Source organism: Aspergillus pseudoviridinutans (assembly GCF_018340605.1).
Source record: "Aspergillus pseudoviridinutans IFM 55266 DNA, scaffold_8, whole genome shotgun sequence".
In the NCBI taxonomy this organism is placed as follows: domain Eukaryota; kingdom Fungi; phylum Ascomycota; class Eurotiomycetes; order Eurotiales; family Aspergillaceae; genus Aspergillus; species Aspergillus pseudoviridinutans.
The window spans coordinates 1,907,274-1,918,316 of NW_025091288.1; the positions used below are offsets into that span (position 1 = coordinate 1,907,274).

An 11,043-nucleotide genomic window follows, 5' to 3' on the forward strand; every position below is an offset into this window, starting at 1 on the left:
TAACGGGGGATAGTACTGTGGATCCCGGAAGGGAATATCCGACCTGGCCTGGCTTTCTCGTGAGATGGATATAGGCTTGTCCTTTGAGCTTGTGTTTGCGGTCGAAGTAAAATGCCATTCGACTTTGTGCATACTGAATGGCGTCCGCTGCTTCAGCTTGAATTCTCGTCTGCTTAGCAATGAAGTCATCTGCCGTCCGTATACGTTGTTCCGGCGGCGGGGTGAATTCTAATCTCGGTTCCACGCCGTACAGTAACTCGAACGGTGTTTTATTGGTGGTCGCGCTCGTTGAGGTCAGAAGGAAGTATTCAATATCCGGCAAAAGGCTCTGCCATATCCGCTCTTCCGGCATCTGGCACAGGATGCATCTCAGCATGACCTCAATGACCGCGTTGAATTGTTCTGTCTGACCGTCTGCCGCAGAGTGATATGCCGCAGTGATTCCGAGTCGCACGGACGCTCGCTTAAACAGATATCCCCAGAATTCTGATGTCAACTTGGAATCCTGGTCGGATATGATGACCTGTGGCAGTCCTCAGGACGGGAATACGCGCTTGAAGAACCTTTTCGCCCAGTCAATGGCCGTGTATGTGGTTTTCCCCGGAAGTAGTTTATTGGCCTTTGTAAATTTGTCCACCACGACTAACAGGGCATCATAATCCTTTGTGGACTTAGGGAGACCGGTAATGAAGTCTATGGTTAAGATAGAAAACAGTTGCGACGGGAAGTGATCGGAGCGAGTTGGCTGTAAGGCTGGAGCCTGTTTTCCTTGGATGTCTTGCACATTGGGCATGTCAGTATGTATGATTTAACTAAGGCTTTCAAGCGGGGAATGTACACTGTTTTCCTTAGATTATCCTGTGTATGTTGTACCCCTGGATGTCCGTTGTGATTGTGTGTGGCCATTAGAATCAGCTTCTGAGCTTTCACGGGGACGCAGAGACATTCTGAATTGTCCCTGACTATGTAGAGTAGTTGAGTCACTGTGCCCAGTTTAAAACCGTTCTTTATTGGATTCCCCGGCTCGCCCTGCTGGCCATTTCCGTAAGGTTTCTGTATATACAGCCTAAGTGACGATCGGAGGGCAATGCCGTGGTTATAGCTCGTCGCAGTTGGGGGTCCATGGATACGACGTTGATCAGGAACGCAGTGGGTGGAGGATCGCCATCTTGGACAGTGATTGTATCTGGAGCAGATTCTGGTGAGGCTGTCTGCATGCGTCTTAAGTGGGACAGGGCGTCGGCATTGCAGTGCACGTGGCCTGGCTGGTGAACTATGACCATGTTGTTTCCGAATTGGGAGAGGTATAGGGCCCATCTTGCTAACTATTAGTTCTTCTGATGAGGGGCTGAGGAGTGCATAATCCCCTTGATGGCTGCATGATCTGTGTACAGGGTAAACTGATTACCATCCAGATATTACTGTAACTTCAAAATTGCCCATCCTACTCCTGCTACGCCTAGTTCAGTAGGCCAATAGTTTCATTCTGCTGCCAATAATTTCTTAGATAGGAACAACAGAATTAGTCTTTCCTTGCTATCCACATCAAGTTAATACAAGGCGATGTCAAATTCGAACATATCCAGCACTGACTGTTTACCATATAGTTTGGCCATCTGTTTCAAGCGTTTTGTGAAGGAAACGACTGGCCCCTTTTTAGGGTCAAACAGTTGGACATCCTCGGCCTTGAGGCGGGTAGTCGGCTCCGGTCTGGATGAGGATCGTCGTCGGGGACGGTAATGCCGAGAGTGATGACGCCTCGACCTCCGGTGACTGGCTTTTCCATCAGGGTTCGAGTCCGAAGGATCGCTGGAATCGTCTGGTGATCCACTAGCGCGTGAAAGGTTTGAGGAATCCGTGTGGTGACTCCGAGGTCGCGAAGAACGGAGATCGGTATGGATGTCCTGCTCTGGTTGCTCACGGACTGCCGTTTTGCCTTTGAGGGAGGAGGGGCCCGCCTGGTGTTCAAGAGACGGTTCACGATCTGCGGCCGAAGGTCCTGCGCGAAAGCCTTCGATAAAGCGTTGAAATATATCCGGTTTTCGACCTGCGTGTGTCCCTGCGTCAAGGACGGTCTGAGCAGCTTTACTGAACTCAGCTTGCTTTGTTTCGTCGATACAGGTGGCAACAGCCCTAGCCGTGGCGTAGTCCGATTCGCGGAGGAACGGAACGCAATGGGTGAAGTGTCCGTCCAGGATTTCCTGTATCAATCGAAGGATATATACCGCGTCTCTTTTATACTGGGTTTTCGAGTACAGGACTGCGGTTGGGGATTCGGTTTAGGTGTCTCCCGAATCCAATCACAGAAGTGCGTTTGGCTGACCGGCTTCCCCAGGAGGAGCTATGGTTGTAACCGAATTCGTGGCAGCGTTATCGACGGACAGGATTTCGAGACGTTTGGCTAGCGAGTTGATGACTCGCGGAATTTTAGGGCGTCAGAGATGGATGAGTGTATTGAGTGAGAGGATGGTGTAGTCGGAGAGCGAGGCTGTTCTCGATGGGTGGAGAATGAATCGAGTGGAATAAGATCTGTGGCAAGCAGGGGTCTTGTCTGGTATTGCCTGATCCGGCTCGGAAGGAGGAGTAGGTTCTGGGTCAGAGGAAGGCACACTTGAAAGCGTAACGGTCGTGGATGGGGAAGGTGCCGTTTCAGCGAGCGTGAGTCGTGGGTTTGCTGGGTCCCACCCTAAGGCTTTTGAGATGGCTTTGACTTCTCTGGTTACGAGAAATCGGCCGGTAACCCAGTCTGTATTGCCCCAAAATCCGCAGCTGTTGATTTCCGAAGATGGCGGAGCAGGGAGATTGTAGTGTTTGAGTTCGTCTGCGACAGTGCCCACGCTGTAGTTGTTTTCAAGGAGCTTGCCCCGTGTCTTTGCGTCCCGGAGTTATTTTTTATTGTCGCTACCATATTCTTCACTCTCTCCCTTGGGTACCTCGTTCTCGGTCTCCCTGCTCGCTCTAATGAGTAGCAGTCGTTCCGCGTTTGCTCCGCTCAAGACTAGTCACTGTGAGGTGTGCGTCTTCAAGGATCGAAAGGTCAAGGTATCTTTATCTCGTATCATGAGTTTGTAGTTGAACAGTCGTGTATCAGACCGATTCAGTCTCCCGAGTGTGATTGTTATTCCATGCGCGAAACCTCCCACAGTTCAGAATTGGGCACCCTGCGGGCAACTCCGCTCTTCCGCGTCGCTTGGCCTCAATGAGGTCAAAATCTCTCCTGGCCACATGCTTCAATGAGATATACTGATGGTGGCCACCTCTTCTCAAGCGGTCAAGCCGCAGCCTTTACCGTCACAGCGTCCTTCAACGCTTGAGATCTAGCGAAGGTCAAGGAAGGATAAAGGCCTGTTGAGCCAATTCGGACCACGAGATCATTCTCATTCAGACTTGGGTCGAAGTGATGGCTGGGCCTGAGGACCGCAGTTGAGCACTGTCTCCGGTGTGGCGAGCACCCAACGTAGTCGGTGATGAAGTAAATAATGTATAGATGGCCACCGACCTCGCGATATGTCTCTATCCATATTAACAGTCGCGATTGGCTCACCCGGAGGTGATGGTGACTTTCCTGCTATCCTYCKYGACCACCGAGACCTGGTTGATTGCCCGGGGATCATATTGACCATGATATGTTCGACAAGGTACATCCTCATGGTTGGTTCAATTGCTCCACTGCGAGCTCGACTTATCCACACAGTGGTGTATAATCGGTTGGGTTCGAGCGTGAGCGCCCAACCAAGCGTCCGGCGGCAACTCCACCATCTGGGCGGCCTCCGAGATGGCAGGGTCACCTGGGGTAGGTGGAGGAGCATCCCATTGTGCCCTAGCTATGCCCGCTGGAGGCGGAGGCGGCGCTGTGATGATGTTACCCTGCGGATGTTAGCATAAGGATATCGCCGAAGGGGAAGGCTTAAACTTACCACAGCAGTCGGAGCAGACCAAATATTTCGCATAGTCCAGACGGAGGACCCATACTGGTGGGTGACCGGCGGCAGCAGAAGAGAGCCGGGGCCCGGGGAGCGGTTACGGGGCCAGCGGCAGGAGCATTCGCGGCGCACCGTTAAGAAAGCTGTCGAATGCATCACCGCCGATGATTGCTTCAACGCCCCCTTTCGATTCATGGACCATTCGAGTTCGTGAACCACCAGACTGTGTCCGCCTGCAATCTGGGCATTGACTCGGATACACTCACTCCTATGACCAAGTATGGGTGCCGTCTGGGTCAGAGTACAGAGTTGGTCCACCGGGAGTTTCATTCCTTGCTTGTGGGTCCGCTGTAGTACAGCACAAGGAGCAGGCCGTGCTCCCGCAAGTGCTCGAGTTTTCCACCCCCACAACAAGACACCGATCGCAGACACAGTGAGTCCGTAAATGTTGGTTATGCACTTGTTTTTCTGACCAGGTTTTGTTCATTGTTCATTGACCGGAAGAGCGGTTTGACCGATTTCTAGCCCCTCCGCGGCCGCCGCGTCGAGGATCAGATCTCTCCCTTCGAACGGTATTTGCAGAGAGCTGATTTGTACCGAAATTCAATTATCATTTGGCAATGCCAGTGGCACGCTTCTTGAATTCAAATGCTGAAATTGCATGTGAGAACGCAACTCCGTATTCGTGATGAAGTTGTGAGTACGCCCTCAATCGTCTGCAAGAATCGGCAGTATTCGATCCGATCCGGTAGCTGTCGGTCCAGCGTCGTCAAGACGACCCATGTACCAGGGGCTGTAATCCTCATCTTGATCCTTCTTGTATTCTTCGCCCCATTCAAGCTGCATTCTGCTCATCCGCACGGTGACGTTGGATCCGAAGGCTCTGACCTGTTCACGGGTGGTAGGTATGTAAACGCAGTGTTGGAGTCGATAGACTCGATATAACCTACATTTCGAATCAGAATAATTAGCAGACATTCTATAGGAAGAAGAGCGAGGAAGATACTGTACACAAAGGACGGCGCATTCATCGTCCGACATACCTGGCGACAACCGTTCTCGATACCTTCTCTCCTATGGCGCGGAGTTAGTCGTATGGGAGGTAATCCCTTGATAGTTACCACCCTGGTGAGCCACTTCTGAAATATCTTTGTGTAGGGCTTGTGCTGCTAATTCCAGGAGTATGTTCAAAGAATCAAGGTCATCCTCGACCATAATTTGCGAGATCAGGTATTCAAGGAGAGGACGGATTATCTTCAAAGAATCGAGGTCGTTCATGTCCATAGTTTGCGAGATCAGGTCTCCAAGGCGAGAAGGGCTGAAATTAACCGAGCGAAAGAATGTGACTGAGCGAAAGAAGGTTGACATTGAATTGCGTGATCCAGTTTGTCTTCAAAACGAACATTTTTCATCTTGTTTATTTTTGTTTCGATTCTGTAGCATTTCTTTGATTGTGTGATGATGGCGTAAATACGCAGCATCATAAATTGCTTTTGCGTCACTTCGGAGGCTGACAGGCTGAATTCCCCATCTTCGTCCTTCTCGTCCTGGGCCGTAACGTAGGTTGCCAGACCTTGATATCCCCTTCAATTATCTTATTACTGTTGACCAGGGAGTCGGAATGTTCGGCGTAAAGCCTCTTCACCAATTCGATATTTCCCGCCCTGAGTCCGAGGATAAAAAGGGCATAGACATTCTTGGGGAACCAAGTTCGCTTCCAACGACGTAGATATTCTGACACACTATCCGTGTATGGCACGGTATCGCTAAAATCTCAAGAAGCAGATGGTTCGAGAACATCCTGTCCACAACTCGCCATTCATGGAAACCGCAAGGAGACAACGTCAGATGAGTTGGAGACACAACGCGTACCATTTATCTGGGTGAGGCGAGGGACGGGTCGTAGAAGTACTTCTGCTGCGGTCTCCATGACGGAGGTCCCGGAAAGTAAATATGACATAATAAGTGAAACGGCTGGTCCGTTGGTAGGACGATGATAGCACTAAAGCTGCCTGTAGAGGTGTTTCCTTGCCTCAACCGACAACAAACCGCCATTAGATGGCATCAGTCACCCTTAAAGAGTCTTGAGAACGAGGGGAAGCTGTCGTCAATCTCTTCCAGCCGAGGAAGGCCAGCACGACAACTAATATCAGATGCATCTTCGACGATTGCTGGGTGTCTCACTCGTCACAATAGTACCAGAACACTCGTGTCTTTCGCAATCTGAAGAAAGAGCTGCAAAACGACCGTCCAGGCCACATCCCAGCATCCCCCGGCAAGAGACGTAGGGACTTCGCCGGACGATACTCAGGTCATTCATTAGCACCGGGCCGATGTCTCGGGGTAGGAGGAGCGGGGGTTTGCTGAGAGATGATATCTTACTGACTCAGCGACGTCGTTAAACGTCGACTGACGGGCACTCAGTCTGGTCAAGCAGCACGAAATGGCAACGATATGATGGCTTTGCAATCCCTCTACGAAACCGCGCGCGACGGCGTCGACTGCTTTGCAATGGCACGGAAATTGAGTGAAAAGCGGCCCAGCCGCCTAAGGCCGTGCCTATTAGCCACTTGCACTTTCTACTTCGTGCACTCCGTAAGCGGGTCGTAATTCCTGAGCCAAAGTTGCCAAGCTGTCTTTCCGCACATCAGGTTTATTGTACCTCTAGTTGTCCTGTCGGAATCGGTTGTCCGGACGCGTCTGTTGGCAACTTGGCGGTGCCCTGAAGATGCCTATATTCCATCAACCGACCGTATGCGCCTGCAGCAATTGATGGGTCGGTGGTTGGCAGCGGCGGCCTTCTCCAGCCGATCGACTTCGGCCCGCTAATATGATAATATTTTATATCAGCCTCGGCTCACTACTATATGTACGTAGTGGCAATGAAAGTCTTACCAACATTTCGATGGACGAATCCATCTTCCGCATCTTCAGCTTGTGGCTTTTCTTTTTTTCGATTGCCTTTTCCTCCTTCTGACGCAGGGCACGGGGCGGTCATCACATTTCGGGGCTTCCATTGGGAAGCACCCCTTTGGGTTCATGGCGTTGAGACGATCGCGGGCCTTCTTGGTATACGGATTCTCGAGAGCTCGGTGTCAGACTTCCGCTTTCAGCTGGCAAGCTGACCAGGTTTGACTCCAGGACTTCTCTCGATGATATCCATCCTGTGACTGGTACGTTATTAGTTTGGGTCAAAGCGTAGATATCATGCTATTTGCAGCTGCCGGCGATGCCTACCTAAAAGAACGAGTTCCGCGCAAGTTGCCAGAGAAAATCCCAGTTGCTCGGAGCATCAAATCGTTAGCTGCCAGCATTGTCAGGTGACGGCCGCTGGCTTCTTCCACAAACCTTCTTTCCACAGGACGCGAAAAGGGGTATCGTGGTTTGATTGTATCTGCTATGGAATAGAACACATCTGCCAATCGCCTCATGGGCATCCTATTTCGCGACCCCTCGGTGGTTTCCACCTGAAATTGGAAAAGCCACGATCGCCTCGTTCGACGGACACTCTTTGCAATGGCTGCAGCCATCGCGTAAACCCAGCGTACCATGCCAGGATCAACGCGAGGTCGTAAGCGTTTCCCAAGAGACCCTCCGCAGCCTACCCAGTTAGCATGCCATCAACACATCAAAGGAAGATACATACACTATTGCAAGTCGCGTGTCTACCGCACTGCTTACACAGCACCAATGTGAGAGCGTCCGGAGTACAGGGATTTCGAAGGCTCGCCATGGTAAGGATCGAAATCGTTCACGGCAGTTTGCAGATATTTGAGACAACACATGTGTTGCGGTTTCACAGGGGTTACGTGCACGGCACGCTTGGTTTTCTTCAGCGGCATCCTAACGATGATCTGTCAAAACAAAAGGATAAACGAAGAAGAGAAAACTAGCTCAACAGTAGATAAATGTCAAGAAATAACGCAGAAAAGGCGAAGCCAAACGAATGACGTGCTGACACGAGGAGAGGTACAGAGAAGAAAAGAAAACAAAGGACTCGACCACTTTACAAATAAAGAACCAGCGCAACTTGGTTGCTCATGACAACATCACTTACACCAGGGACTACTTTACAGTAAACACACAAAGAACCTAATAAAACAAAGATGTTACATTTAGACTACAGTGCATCTTCGACAATGAAGATAAATGAAGTTGCTATCATTGCTTTCGACATATGTATGATGACTACTTTCAGACTATCAAGCTATATCAAAATAACTGAGGACAGTCACCCTGCAGAGGTAGGTATAATTATAATAGATTAGTTCTAGTTCTGGTTGCATTGCTATATTGTTACCCCTTGCTTACTATTTGTTTTTAGATGACTGTTTCATGCCCTTGATCTGTTTCCAAACCACTACCGTGAACATCCTGGATGCTCGATGAAGTTATATATAGACCCGCTTGTCGGATTCCCACGCGCAACCCAACCGCTCCTGTATCATAATTGGGTCGTGGAACGCTACGCTCATTGGATAACCAAGAATGGAAGACCAAAGGACCTGATCGTATAGCTAAGTACGAATCTACCTTTCAAATCAGCACACCAGACGATATTGGAGCAACGGATGCTTCCGAATGGCGCATCGGGACAATATCACTATCTCCAAATGACAAGAAAACCAAGGTTGATGAAGATTTTAAATCTTATCGTTGGGGATTACCTGCAACAAAGCTTCTCGCTACCATCAAGGAACCCCCTGGTTTCGAAGCCAACACCCTCTATCAACCGAACTTCCGACCTGTTCTGCGGCTCATAGAGGAATGGTATTTCTCCGTTGCCACTGATGAACGGATCAAGCTCCCCGACATGCTCCTCAAGGATTGGCCACTGACCGAACATCCACAAGTCCATAAATGACGCGGTCGAGTCACTCAAGTAGGGGCGTGACCTGGATCAACCATGCCATCTACCTCTGTTTCCTTTCGCGATTAAGTCTCAGTCTACGATTGGGACGTCCGCGTTCCAACTCACGACCGAGTCGTACAGTGACAACCGCATGATCGGCCACACCCCCTTGTTATTCCCAGACTGGATTTCCTTACGTCTTCTACTCTCAGCTGCTTTTGGTTTACCTCGTCTCACTTTTTTTGCATTAGGTTTTCTTTCATTTACTCGTTTTCGGCTTATCTATTGTTTTCCTTTGGCGCTCGGCGTATTCGTGGTGTGGGAATACCATGGTACCCGCCGTTCCTCTGAGGTAGCATTGCATTTACGGTAGATAGGGAATGAAGCTTCTTACAATATCCAAAAGGTACCGTACCGTACCTTCGTAGCTACCCATAGTAGGCGTTTACCATGCAAATCCGATTAGCGCGGCTTATGCAACGGAACCAAATATAATTAGAAATGAAAAATCTCAGAGCATTAACAAGGGCATCGATTGGAACATCCACACTGATAAAAAGGATAAACTTTCGTTGGATATCTCATTGAAATAGTTTGAGGTATACGACTGGGCAGATAGAGGACGCCAAAAGACTGATCTCCACGTTAAAGAACTAGAATATATTGGCAGCAGACCCTTGAACACCGGAAAATGTCCCATCACGTCCATACCTAGTCATCACCATAAGCTGGTACTGTATTGACACATTACTGGACATTCACTACCAGCCCACATTATCATTTAACGCCACGAAGTTTACTCTGTGATATCTTCCTATCTCACTTCATCATCTCCCCATCCCATCAAAAAGTGGAAGTCAAACCAAACGCGAGATCAAAATGCGTGGACTAGTCGACGAGACACCTCTCCCAAAAAGACAGTGCATTACTCCTCAAGATGAGGAAGATAAACCGTGGCTGCCATCCGACAGCGAGGAAGAGGAACCACACCGCGCCCCTAGCACCGACCGCGACGAACCATGGCTCCCCTCCGACAGCGAAGAGGAGGATGACGACACCAAAGGCAGCGAACATGAGAGGCGCAATGATCCAGGCAAGGAAGATCCGGACGACACCAGAGTTGACGGCTTCTCCCGACCACGGAACGCCATCGGGTCCCAGAGCGGCAATTCCCGTACCGATCATACCATCATGATCGAGTGAGTCGTCAACACACCAGAATACCGAACCGGGTGACTATCAGAGACACCTTCCCCCTACCAGTGAGGGCCAGAATACCGCCAGAGACGATATCTTTACGACCGCGAGCGGCTTTCCCAGGTCATTTAACAGAAAGCTATACTTCCACTGGGTTATCGACAGACATAAATCTTGGGTAAAACCCGAAGACCAGCCGAAAGGGAAGGATAGAACAAAACAAATCTGCGCTACGTTTGATATAAGCGACCAAGGAGACATCTCAAGAAACCTATGGAGCTCGCAGTGGCGGACAGGAACCGTTTCGTTCAACAGGTCCGATAAAGCGCTCAACTTCCCCAATGAAGATTTTACGACGTACCCATGGGGCCTTCCCGCCCAGAAACTGTATCAAGCAGTTGAGAAACGCGGTCGTTTTCAGGCAGACACTCCTTATGAGAAACCTTTCCGAGACCTACTTTGGCGCATTGAAGAGTGGTACTTCTGTCAAACGCAGGCTGAATATGACACCCTCAAAATCCTGGATATTACCGAATGGGGCTAACAGGAACAACACTCAAAGATCTTACCGATCCTTTGAAACCCCTGGACTAGCCGTCAATCATGTATTTTGGCTCAATACATTCCCAGGGGTATCTCCATAGCAGTAGCATGGGAGGAGTTTATCATATTCTACGATCTACTCAACCTAGCACGTATAACTCCAGTTTATTAGTAGACGACTGTATGATGGAAGAAATCCGTAAGCATCATGACAACATTTTAAGATCCAATTTCAACCGTTTCTAGTCTCACATTGATTGCTGACATCGAATCCGGTAACTGCTGAACTGTCATTGGCATAAAACCTTGTATCTTGGATCCGATCAAGCGCTGGACAAAAGTACATTTTTACCATAAATCAGCTGAAAGCCAAGTATACAAACATATTTCCTGTCTCGGGCTCTGTTAGTCTTTTTGGGAGCATCCAAGAATCACATCAAATTTCCATGTTGTCTCAATTCATTTTTTAGTGGCAGTTGAGACTTATTTCCAAAGACGAACTGCTACATGAAACAATAGACTTGATAG

At 49.4% G+C, this 11,043-nt stretch overlaps 3 protein-coding genes across 3 annotated transcripts; 1 reads left to right on the top strand and 2 right to left on the bottom strand.

The window, feature by feature from the left end:
- Positions 1-1,550: 1,550 nt before the first annotated feature.
- Positions 1,551-4,253, bottom strand: Asppvi_010752 (uncharacterized protein; the record flags this gene model as incomplete). Its single annotated transcript, XM_043306590.1, has 4 exons — positions 1,551-2,260; positions 2,324-2,416; positions 3,693-3,867; positions 3,918-4,253. 4 exons carry the CDS (start codon positions 4,251-4,253, stop codon positions 1,551-1,553), a joined length of 1,314 nt encoding a protein of 437 aa, XP_043162525.1.
- A 378-nt stretch (positions 4,254-4,631) lies between these two features.
- On the bottom strand, positions 4,632-5,207 carry Asppvi_010753 (uncharacterized protein; the record flags this gene model as incomplete). The annotated part of the gene is made up of 3 exons (XM_043306591.1): positions 4,632-4,869; positions 4,967-4,997; positions 5,045-5,207. The coding sequence occupies 3 exons, from the start codon at positions 5,205-5,207 to the stop codon at positions 4,632-4,634; spliced, it is 432 nt and encodes a 143-aa protein (XP_043162526.1).
- Positions 5,208-9,654: 4,447 nt separating this feature from the next.
- On the top strand, positions 9,655-10,516 carry Asppvi_010754 (uncharacterized protein; the record flags this gene model as incomplete). Its single annotated transcript, XM_043306592.1, has 2 exons — positions 9,655-9,974; positions 10,039-10,516. The coding sequence occupies 2 exons, from the start codon at positions 9,655-9,657 to the stop codon at positions 10,514-10,516; spliced, it is 798 nt and encodes a 265-aa protein (XP_043162527.1).
- Positions 10,517-11,043: the final 527 nt, after the last annotated feature.